The following is a 12,617-nucleotide window of genomic DNA, read 5'->3' on the forward strand; positions in this document are numbered from 1 at the left end:
CACCAGCTCTGTGTTGGATATGTGGTTTGCAAAGTTTTCTATGTGTCTATTACTTATTTATTTTATCCTCATTTAAAATATTTCAAACCCAAAACATTCTAGTTTTGGTGAGATTTAACTTCTCAAACTTTCCTTTTACAAACTCTGCTTCCGGTGTCATGAAAGGATTCCTGAATCACCCCACATCCTGGTGATCTTCTTCTGTGGATTCCTCTAAAACAGGCACCATGACATAAACAACACAAATGTGCCTCAGAAGAAAAAAGATCAACTTCACTGTGTCCAGTGTTGGAATAATGGCCTCTCACAGCAGCATGGTGACCTCTGTCCCCACAGCACCTGCTATGAGCACTGCCCAGCCCATCCTGTGATGCCCGCAGCACGAGACAGGATGACTGTGTCACCCAGGCCCAGAGGGCAAGCCCAGGCCCAGACTGAGGTGTGCCTCTCTGTGCTGGGGGCAGGGGGCAGCACTTCCTCACTCAGCACCAGAGACACTTCTGGGACCTGGGCCCGGGCCTGGGACTGGGGCCTCTAGTGACATCCTCCATTGAGCCCAAATGCTCTCTGCTCAGCAGGGAGATGATCACCAGGGCCACAGGGCCAGGAAGTAGATTTGCATAAGGATGTCCCTTCTGAGGATAAGAGAGTTCTTGAGACCCCACCCCCAGCTGTGGGCTCAGAGGCAGAGCTCAGGGCGCCTCCACCATGGCCTGGAACCCACTCCTGCTCCCGCTCCTTTCTCTCTGCACAGGTCCTGCCCCCAGGGCTCAGCCCCCAGGGTACCCAGGGATCAGCTGGGCCCTCAACATCAGCTCAGCAATGGGATGCTGAAGGGTGCATGGTCCTAAGGAATGAGACCCTGGTCCTCACCATCAATCTTCTCTCCTCTCCTGCAGGTTATGTGGCCTCTTCTGCACTGACTCAGCCCTCCGCAGTGTCTGTGTCCTTGGGAGAGACGGCCAGGATCACCTGCCAAGGAGGCAACGTTGGAAGCTCTTATGCTAGCTGGTACCAGCAGAAGCCAGGGCAGGCCCCTGTGCTGGTCATCTACGAAGATAGTGAACGGCCCTCAGGGATCCCTGAGCGGTTCTCTGGCTCCAGCTCTGGGGGCACAGCCACCCTGACCATCAGCGGGGCCCAGGCCGAGGATGAGGCCGACTATTACTGTCAGTCAGCAGACAGCAGTGGTTATAATGCTCACAGTGACACAGGCAGATGGGGAAGTGGGACACAAACCCCCTCCATCTGTGTCACCCTCTCCTCCAGCCGCAGGAGGCCTGTAGACAAAGCAGTGACAGCTCTGGCCTGGTTCCCCCAGGTCTGAGTCTCCCAGGCTGCCCTCAACTTGCCCTCCAAGCAGCTCTGCACACGGTGGATCAGGGGTGAAACATTGCCTGACTGGACCAGTGTGTCCAGGGGTTGGCTGAACAGGATATGAATAGGGGACAGAGGTTCCACATGGAAGAACAAACCGAGAGACATATCTTACCAGGGTAATTACCTTGGAATTTCCTTAAGTGGTCACCGGATTCTCCAGCATTCGACCCCAGAATCTATCGGCTCATCTGAGCTGTTGAACAGCCAGTGCCTTTCATGTACACCTGGACCTCTGAGTCCACGTTGATTAGCTGGATTTAACAGTAACCCTGATCCTTGGCCCTGACTTGCCTGGGATCGGGTTTGATTTCAGGGCTGGATCCTGAATCTCAGCAGGGCCCCCAGTGATGGGGGCTGACAGAGAGACTCCACGAGCTGCTTGTGGTCTGGATGGCTCCACGGGGGCAGGAAGGGAAGGGTCACTGGTCTCCCGGGAAGGCTGGATTGGGGATGGGAGCAGGAGTAGAGAGGATCCTAGGGTTCAGTCCAGCAGGGACATCTGTCACCCGAGTCTGACTGGACTCTCAGGGGACACAGGACCAACCCATCCCTTCCCCCACTCCAGGAAAGGGTTGTTCTTTCCAAGGGTTTGCAGTGACTTTGTCCCAAACATGCCCCTGCAGGTCCTCTCATGGGGCATGTCCTGCCCCCTTACAATGGAGGGAAGGAGCCAGGAAAACTGCGTGGAATAAATCCACCACTATGATGGTCCCACCACCTACACATCCCCAGGACATGTGATGTTCAGACTGGAAGAAATTCTGCAGAAGTGTCTGATGGACAGACAAAGGGACAGAGTGCAGGGAATGGGACACTGATGGAAAAGTGGGACCAGTGAAGACTGTTCCATCTGTGCTTAGATAGTGACCAGCCAGGGAGGGGACAGCCTGTACAGAGGCTTGGCCACAGAGGATGGCTAGAGTGGGCTGGCGAGGACAGCCTCGAAGCCATGGTCCCTCTCTGCCCACACCTGCTCCCTCCCTCCCTGTTCTGGGGAGAGTGTCCTCTGCTTTCTCAAGACTTGTTCACAATGTCTAAGTGAGACTTTGCTCCTTGGAAACTTCTTCCACTTTTTCTTCTTTTCTAAGTTATAATTTACATACACTGAAAAATCACAACATTTAGAAACATTTTGTGAGTATTTATAAATGCATATAGAGATGTAAGTGTCCCGCCACCTCAGCAGACAGCAGCTCAGTCATTCCCATAGCTGCCCCAGGTACTTTTGGTGGCGGCCCTTCCTCCAGCCCCACCTCTGGGACTGCTGGTCTGATGTCTGTCCCTCCAGTTGGGTCTTCAGTGTGTGTGAGTGTGAGGGTTATCACCCTGACATAAAATCTTTTTCCTCCACTGTTACCTTTAAGGTTGAAGTAAAATTATGGCTGCGTGTCTCTCAGACCTAATTCTGGTAGGATTGGCCTATATCTCTTGCCCTGGTCCCGGGACCTCATTCTCTTCAGCACCCCTTTCCTGCCAAGGCACTGTCATCCTGAAACCTTTCTCAAGCACATAGGACTGTCCCTGGCCCTGAGCTGACTGGGGACACCAGGGTAGAGCATCTAGGAACTGCCCCAGGAGCTCTCGGCAGAGGCAGAACAGGGCAGCTTCTTAATGCCTCCACAAACACCAGGTGCGCTTGGCAAAGCAGGATTTTGAGTCAGACTCTGATGCTCACGTGTGACCAAGGTCTGACATGGAGCAGGGCAAAAGGGGGAAGTTTTCTCATTTGTTCACGGACTCCATCCACCCACCAAGCCCGTGGGTCACTGAGGGTGAGACTGATGGAAGGGGCCTCTGGGGGCCCAGGGAAACCCTGGGGCCCAATGCAGGTCAGCGGTAGGGGCAAATGTCTGGAATCACTGGGCTTACAGACAGCCCCTTTGTCTCCGCAAGACGTGGGGCTGTCCCAGGGGGAACCATAGCTTCTGTGCCTTAGGCAGTGGGAGGGAGGAGGGACCCCGCCCAGCCCACAAGGCGTGAGGATCCCGGGCCTGAGGCTGGAGTGGGCCGAGCACTACAGTGAGGAGAAAAATGGACTGGGTCAGGGGCTCCCCCGTACCCTCCATGATGTCTGCTACATCGCCCACACCCTGTTACTATTCAGTACCCGGCCCATTTCCAAGCCAGGGATCTGAGTGTGTTGTGAAGGCCAGGCCTCAGCTCAGGGCCTGGCAGCCTGGGGTTCTTCCAAAGCTGCTCCATGAATTTGGTCAGACCACGATCACCACCATCAATTTCAGGTCTTCCTCCCTCTCACCTCCATCAGTGTCCAGAGCTGTGGACGGTCTGGGATTTCATCCTGCCTGCAGGATAACAGCCAGTGTGTTTTGCTCCAGAGGGAGACACTGCCTTTACTTTCCAGTGTTGTTCTTTAACACAGACATCCTTGAGAAGATGGTCCAAACAGAGGCGACCTGTGCCTTTGCTTGTGAGACCCACAGACAGTGGTCCTCATCCCTGTGAGAGAAGTAAAGTCACGGCTGTTGGCCTCTGACTATGTCCCATGAAAGGGGCTGGACTGATTTCCACCAGGTGTAGCAGGAGAGTCAAACACACGGGCCAGATGACTCTTAAAGGGACCTCTCAAGAAAGTTACTTTGGGAGGCCCAGGGTAGGCAGGCATCTTTCAGAATTGCTGAAATGGAAAACCATAAGGGATGCACCAGTGGACTTCAGTGTACATATTAGAGCTCCTGGGGATTAAAAGCAACTGGAAAGCAAGAGGGCAGGTGCTGGCCATGACAAGCAGGAATGTGCAGCCTGCAGCCCTGAGTCCTTCCTACCCCAGCAGCGTGACAGCACTGGGACCCAGACAGAGGCAACAACCTCAAAGAATGCCCTGGAGATGTGGGAGAGCCTGGCCACTTGACAGTGTTGCATCGAGAATGTTCAGAATCTGCTTGAACATCAGTGTCCTCATCTTCTAACGGGAGAGAAAATTCAGCTCATCGGGCGGTTGGCTCCGCTGTCAGTGCTGGATAAGCAGCACCCTCTCATCACTGCATCACTGGATCCTGTATTGTATTCCTGGGCTTCAAAACAGACCCCAACTGAGCACACATGTGATCTCCTTATTCCTCGTGGCCTCCCTGTGGCAAAGGAATTGCCCCCATTTTACTGATAAGGAAACTGAGGCCCGGAGGTGACCTAGGTCTGGCTGCTTTCAACATCACTCCTTGAACAAGTGGTAGAGGATCCCTCCCCACAAACCTCTTCCTGGCTGAGAAGCTGAGTGAGGAGCTGACCGGGGGTGCTGGCCAGCCTTGGCCAACCCGGCCAAGGAAGGGCAGTCTCTACTGGCCAGAGTGGAGGCTGCAGGGATCCAGCCCGGGGGACTGGTCACAAGAGAAGCCCCAGCCCACTGAACTCAGGCCTCAGCAACTCCTGTACTGTTGGGCACTTGGTCACCCTGCACGGCCTGGCTGGGCCCCTCGGAGCTGCTCCACAGCTGGAGATGCCCTTGTGGAACAAAGACATCAGTGGGGCAGGTGTGCGGATCCCGGGGCCTGGACGGCAGGGCTGGGGGCGGGCTTTGGTGTGATAATTGAGCCCTGGATCCCCACCACAGCGGAGCAGTTAGCACATGCCACTCTGGGATAGGGCCCCCAAGAGTAAGGGCTGTGGGCCCTGGAGGGGGCCGGGTGCCAGTGCCAGGACAGAAAAAGCCCAGGCAGAGGAGGGGCCACGTGGCTGGGGCACACTGGGACAGCCACTGTTGTCAAGAGAAACCAGGGGCACTTGCTGGCCTCCCTCCAGCTGGGCTGGAGTTGCCTTTGACCCTGAGGGCCAAAGAGGACACGACAGCTCAACTTGTCCGTGAGGTTTCCAGGGGGCAGAGCCCTGGCCCCACGCGGCACTGGCCTGTAACACTGCTGGCCTGTTGTTCGCCCCTGGCCGGCTGCCCCCATCGGCAGCACCATGGTGAGCGGGTCCTTGGCACGGAGCTCATCCAGCCTGCAACGCCTGGGATAAAGGTAAGGGGCAGAGTGAGCTGTGGTGCAGGGGGAGAGGGGTTTCCTTTGAGGACATCCAGGGATGGATGACCAGAGGGGAGAGCAGTGAGAAAGGAAATCAGCAGGAGAGAAGGGGCCTGAGCAGACACTGGCTTTCTTTAAAGTGTTGATATTTTGTCAAGTGTGGATTTGTTTGCATTGATTTTTATTAGTTACCATTGATTTGAAAGATTATTTATTTCAATGACTGAGTTTTGGGGGCACCCCTTAAATTTGGCCCCCAAGCCCAGTGCCTCACTTGCCCCACCCCAGTCCTCTGAGCATGTGAGAAGCAGGGAGGCAGGGCCAGGACCTCCCCAGCAGGCACTGATTCTTTTAGGGGCAGCGGCCCCACAATACAGATCCTGCTTTCATCCCCATCGTTCAGACAGGAATAGAGGTCCAGAGAGGTGAGGCGATCTGCCCAACGTCACATAGCACGTGGGTGCAGACACAGGACTGTAAGATGCCAAGAGTTAACAGACACCACTGTGTCCTCTGTTTTAATAAAATGATCCAAGAGAGCGGCCAGTCTGCAAGGCATCCAGAGAAGGAAACCAAGGCTTGGCTCAGATTCCCCCACAGAGCTCAGCACCTCAGCACCTCAGCATGGCTCTTAAAAGTTTCCTGGGTCCAGGCCTGACCCAAGGGGGTCTCGTCCAGGCACAGGACCATCGGACGATGTTAGGAACAGTAACATGGGAGAGGGGTGCCTAAGCTGGTCTTGCAGACCCAGGGCTCTGACCTGTGATGGGAGTTCCAGGTGAAGGGAGCTGCATGGGCTGAGGAGGAGAGTGGAGTGCACAGGCCGGCAGGGAGCACCCAGTTTCGTGAGATTGGCAAAGACCTCGGGGGTCCTTTATGCTGGGGTCCAGGTGTCATGGAGGGATTTAAGTCGGGGACTCTCAGAATCACATCCGTGCTTTGGCAGCAGATCGGAGACTGGGGTGAGGCCAGATTAGAGGATGGAGGAGTGGCTGGTCCACGGTGACCAGGTACCAAGATCTCCGATGGAAGCAGCAAGTGGATTTAAAGTGGCGGTGCCAGAGGGCTGACGGGAGGAACAGGCACTGACCTGGACTGTCTATACAAGTCGAAAGCATACATCTTTTTTTGCAAAATGCAGCAAGTCATTTTTTAAAAATCATATTTACTTAAACTGTGTAATTTACAAAGACATAACCAGAGGCTTCCAGACCAGAAATTCGACATTATTAATGACGGGAGAAAAATGGAAATAACCCAAATATCCAGCAGGAAGGGTGGGACTAAACACACACGAACTCTCACAAAACCTCCAAAATCATGTTTCTGAAATTGGGTTTTTAAAGTATGTGTGCATTTTCAAAAGCCGATCAGAAAATATAGAAAAATTTCAGCAGCGTGTCTCTGGCTGGTTGGAATCTACGTAGTGTTAATTTTTGCTTTCTTTTTCTATAGTTATGAAAATGTTCACAAGAAAATATATTTCATTTTTATCTTCTGAAATAATTTTCAATACAAGAGTACTATGTGCTTTTAAACAAAGATTATGCACAAAAGTGTATAAAACAGCATTTGCTGTTACCATCTCCCTACATCCTACCCGTGTTGGGATTTTATTTTTCCAACATGGAGTCATAATCTGTACAGTAGCCTGCAGTTAGCTTTCAAACAATCTGTTGACATTTTCTCCATCAGTCCATAAGAATTTCATCATGGCTTTGTCAGACTTCGTAGTTTGGGTGAACCAGCATGTCTCTAGTCATTCCCCAAATAATGGACATTTAGGTTGTTTCCACTTAAAAATATTAATTAGAACAGATGCTACAGTGGAAACTGCCACACATGTGCATGTGCTGTGTACGTGTGTGAAATGCACTTAAGTGTCTCCATAGGAACGATGCCTAAAAGCGGGATTGCTGGGTCAGAGAGAACACGCTTTGAAATGTTCACAAGCGGCACCAGTGATCCTCCCAAAAGTCTGCTCCAGCTTCCACTCACTAGAAGGATTGACGGTGCCTGTTCCTCTCCATCCTTCCCAACAACGTGGCAGGGCTGATCCTTTTGTTATTTTGCACATCTGATGAGCAAAAATGAGGACAAATATATTTGTTGTTTATTTGTTTGATCATTCGTGAAACTTATTTTCGTTTCAAATTTTTATTGGTGATTTTATTTCTTCTGTGAATTTACTGGTCATAATTTTGCATTTTTTTTCATTCGATTGGATGTATTTTTTTTAAGTTTGATAGAAACCCTGTATCTGTTTGGGATATAACCCCTCTTTAAGAACGTGTGGCATAAATATTATTCCCTGGTCTGTTTTATGCCTTTCTTGGTAAAGTTTTCACCATAAAGCCTTTTGAATTTTCACATGTCAGGTTGGCTGTTTCTGTGATCGGTGGCAAACAAAGGAAAGGCATCTTTCTTTTGATTTTCTTTTCCATTTTATTCTGACACTTTCATTGCTCTGCTGTGTCTTCTATCTCTGCCTGGAGTTCACTTTTGCATAGGCAGGAATATAAACTTATATATTTTCCAAATGAAGAGACAATCTCGTGGATTTGTTGAATATAAACACAATTTTTATCAAACCCTAAATCATTGACATATCACATCCTCTCTGTGGTTCTGTTGATCTAATGATCAGTTCCCATGTCCGTTCTACCCCATTTTAATGATTTTTGCTTGACAGTGTATTTCGGTACCTGGCAGAGAACGACCCTGTCATTATTACTGATTGAAAATATTTGCATCTGTTGTCTGTCATTATTGTCACTGTTCGACTTTGGAATCAGTTTAGTAATTTTTAAAAATTATCCCTTTGGTGCTGTGTTAGTAATTTCATAGAATAGACGGGCCCTTTGTGGAGAATTGATGTCTTTCTCTATTGTGTGCCTTAGTCAAGGTGCATTAGGTTTTATCCATGTGAATGTTGCACATTTTGTGTTAAGTTTTTTCCTAGGGGTTTTAAGAGAATTTCTATTGAAGTTGTAAATGTTTCACCAGTTTCCTATCCTGGATAGTTATGTCCTGTGTCAGACGAAACCTGACTTTCTGTTATCATCCTTGTATGGTCATTTTTCTTAACACTCATATTATTTCCAATTCTACTCCTCCTGAGTGTCTTGGGATAATTTTACTTAAGTACACTAACCCATTATCTTCAAAGAGCAACTTTATCTCATTATTCCTAACACTCCTACCCCCTCATCTCATTCCGTTGGCTCAAATCTGTGGAATATCTTGACTAGTGGAAAGTAATTATGGGAACCCAGGAATTTAAAGCAGTTTTACCTCTAAGTGGGAACTTTTCTAAAAGTTTTGCGAGACATCCTTTATCACATTGAAGATGTTTCTTTAGATGATCAACTTAATACAATGCTGGCTGTTTCTTTTCTTTAAATCAGAAACATTGTTTCAAATGCTCCAACAAAAAGACGCAGAGTGGCAGACTGGTTAATAAAGCAAGAACCTTCTATATGCTGCATACAAGAGACCCAGTTAAGTGAGAAGGACACATATAGATTGAGAGTGAAAGGATGGAAAAGGATATTCCAAGCAAATGGTAAAGCCAAGAAAGCAGGTATAGCAGTACTCATTTTGGACAAAATAGGCATTAACATAATGCCCATAAAGAAAAAAGAAAGAATGGCATCTTATAATGATTAAAAGAGTAATAAAAGATGAGAATATTACACTCATTAATATATATGCACTCACGATTGGAGCACCTAAGTAATTAAAACAATTACTAAGAGAGATAAACGGGCAAACTGATGAGACTAATATCATTGTGAGAGATTTTAACACCATATTAACATGACTAGACAGATCTTCCAGAGAAGGTAAATAAGACAACAAAGGAATTTAATGATACAATAGAAAAATTAGAGTTGGTAGATATTTTAAGAGCATTACACACCCCCAAAAATAAGATATACATTCTTTTCAAGTGCACAAGGAACGTTTTCTAGGATTGATCATGTACTTGGGCACAAAAGAAGCCACAACAATTTTAAGATGATAGAAATTATCTCGAGTATCTTTACTGATGACAATGCCATGAAACTAGAAATCAATTACAGAGAAACAAAGGAGAAAAAAGGAAAGTATGGAGATTAGAAAACATGCTATTAAAAAACCAATGGGTCAATGATGAAATAAAAGCTGAAATTAAAAAATACCTTGAGAGAAATGAAAAGTTAAAACACAACCACACATAATTAATGGGATGCAGCAAAGGCAGTACTAAGAGGAAAGTTAACAGTGATACAGACCTTCCTCAAGAAACAACAATGTCAAATAAAAAATCTAACCCACCAGCTAAAAGAATTAGAAACAGAAGAGCAGAAAAATCCAAAAGGCAGCAGAAAGAAGGAAATAATAGAGATCAGGGAGGAAATAAATTAGATAGAGATTAAGAAAACAATAGCAAAATCAACCAAAGCAAAACCTGGTATTTTGAAAAAGTAAATAAAGTCAACAAACCTCTGGACAAATTCACAAAGAAGAAAAAACAGAGACCACAAATAAGAAAATAAGAAAAGAAAATGGGGAAATTACAACAAATAACAGAAATACAGAATAGCATACAAGAATATTATGAAAAACTATATGGAACCAAAATGGATAACTGAGAAGAAACATACAGTTCACCAAGACTGAATCAAGATGAAACTGACCACTTGAACAATCGATCACTTGAAGTGAAATCGAATTAGCAATACAAATATCCGTACAAATAAAAGTCCATGACTGGTCGGCTATGCAGGGGAGTTCTACCAAACATACAAAGAAGAACTCATACCAGTCCTTCTCAAACTCTTCCAGAAGACTGAAAAGGCGGGAATACTCCCAAACTCATTCTATGAAGCCACCATCACCCTGATACCAAAAACAGGCAAAGAAACAACCAAAAAAGAGAATTACAAACCAATATCACTGATGATAAATCCTTACCAAAATGTTAGCAAATAGTATCTAAAAGCACATAAAAAAGATTACACATCATGATTAAGAGGGGTTCATCCCAGGGACACAAGGGTGGTTCAACATACGCAAGTCAATCAATGGAATCCATCCAATCATCAAGAGAAAGGACAAAAACCACATGACCATCACAATAGATGCAGAAAAAGCATTTGATAAAATTCAACACCCATTTATGATAAATACTCTCACCAAAGTGAGTATAGAGGGAACATATCTCAACATAGTAAAAGCTATATATGACAAGCCTACAGCCAGCATAGTACTCAATGGTGAAAACCTAAAAATCTTCACACTAAAATCTGGGACAAGACAAGGCTGCCCACTATCACCACTCCTATTCAACATAGTCTTGGAAGTCCTAGCCACAGCAATCAGGCAAGAGAGAGGAATAAAAGGGATCCAAATTGGAAAAGAACAGGTAAAAGTGTTACTATATGCTGATGACATGATACTATATATAGAAAACCTTACGAGGTCCACAAAAAAAAATACTAAAGCTGATTGAAGAATTCAGGAAGGTAACAGATTATAAGATTAACATTCAAAAATCAGTTGCATTTCTGTACACTAACAATGAATCAACAGCAAAAAGAAAATAAAGAAACAATCCCCTTTAAAATAGCACCCAAACTAATAAAATACCTAGGAATAAATCTAACCAAGGAGGTGAAAGTATTATGCACAGAAAACTATAAACCATTGACGAAGGAAATTGAAGAAGACTTAAAGAAATGGAAAGATATCCCATGCTCCTGGATTGGAAGAACCAATATTGTTAAAATGGTCACACTGACCAAGGCAATCTACAGATTTAATGCAATCCCTATCAAATTACCCAGGACATACTTCACAGAACAAGAACAAATCATAATAAAATTTATATGGAACCACAAAAGACGGAGAATTACCAAAGCATGACTGAAAAAAACAAAGAGGTGGGAGGCATGACACTCCCAGACTTCAGACAATACTATAGAGCTACAGTAATTAAAACAGCATGGTACTGATACAAAAATAGACATTTGGACCAATGGAACAGAATACACAGCCCAGAAATGAACCCACAAACTTTTGGTCAACTAAACTTTGACAAAGGAGGCAAGAATATACAAAGGAATAAAGACAGTCTCCTCAGCAAATGGTGTTGGCAAAACTGGACAGCAGCATATAAAGCAATGAAGCTAGAACACTCCCTTACACCATACACAAAAATAAACTCAAAATGGATCAAAGACTTAAACATAAGACAAGATACAATAAACTACCTAGAAGAAAATATAGGCAAAATATTATCTCACAAACATCTCAAAAATGTTCTCCTCGGGCACTCTAGCCAAGCAATAGAAATAAAAGCAAGAACAAAGAAATGGGACCTAATTAAACTTACAAGCTTCTGCACAGAAAAGGAAACCATAAGTAAAACAAAATGACAACCTACAAATTGGGAGAATATTCTTGCAAATGAAACCGACAAAGGCTTGATCTCCAGAATATATAAGTAGCACATATGACTTAATAAGAAAAAAACAAACAACCCAATCCAAAAATGGGCAGAAGATCTAAACAAGCCATTCTCCAAGGAAGGAATACAAATGATCAATAGGTTCATGAATAAAATGCTTAATATCACTAATTATCAGGGAAATGCAAATTAAAACTACAATGAGTTATCACCTCACACACTGAGAATGGCCATCATTCCAAAGTCTACAAGTGACAAATGCTGGAGAGGCTGTGGAGAAAAGGGAACCCTCCTACACTGCTGGTGGGAATGCAGTTTGGTGTAGCCACTGTGGAAAACAGTATGGAGATTCTTCAAAAGACTAGGAGTACACTTACCATCTGACCCAGGAATACCACTCCTGGGCATATATCCAGAAGCACCCAACTTCAAAAAAGCACTCACACCCCAATGTTCATAGCAGCACTATGTACAATAGCCAAGACATGGAAACAGCCTAAATGTCCATCAACACATGACTGGATAAAGAAGAGGTGGTATGAGTATGCAGTGGAGTAGTATTCAGCCATAAAATATGACAACATATTGCCATTTGCAGCAACATGGATGCTCCTGGAGAATGTCATTCCAAGTGAAGTAAGCCAGAAAGAGAAAGAAAAATACAATATGACACCTCTCTTATATGGAATCTACAAAAAAAAAAAAGAACATAAATACAAAACAGAAACAGACTCATAGACATAGAATACAAACTTGTGGTTGCTGGGTGTTGGGGGTGTGAAGGGTAAGACTGGGAGTTCAAAATT

General features: G+C 45.7%; 2 protein-coding genes and 1 gene segment (V, D, J or C); all 3 read left to right on the top strand.

Moving 5' to 3' along the window:
• The window catches only part of LOC105066045 (immunoglobulin lambda-1 light chain-like), a 179,289-nt gene that overhangs the window by 98,982 nt on the left and 67,690 nt on the right, over positions 1-12,617 (top strand).
• The window catches only part of LOC141575802 (immunoglobulin lambda-1 light chain-like), a 147,934-nt gene that overhangs the window by 47,065 nt on the left and 88,252 nt on the right, over positions 1-12,617 (top strand). The window lies entirely within an intron of this gene.
• Positions 660-12,617, top strand: part of LOC105069357 (immunoglobulin lambda-1 light chain-like) — a 103,434-nt gene continuing 91,476 nt past the window's right edge. The window contains exons 1-2 of the mRNA XM_074356376.1: positions 660-754; positions 900-1,197. Coding sequence (XP_074212477.1) covers positions 709-754; positions 900-1,197 — 344 coding nt within the window. The 5' untranslated portion in view covers positions 660-708. The remainder of the gene's footprint in view (positions 755-899; positions 1,198-12,617) is intronic.

Source organism: Camelus bactrianus, chromosome 32 (assembly GCF_048773025.1).
Source record: "Camelus bactrianus isolate YW-2024 breed Bactrian camel chromosome 32, ASM4877302v1, whole genome shotgun sequence".
NCBI lineage: Eukaryota > Metazoa > Chordata > Mammalia > Artiodactyla > Camelidae > Camelus > Camelus bactrianus.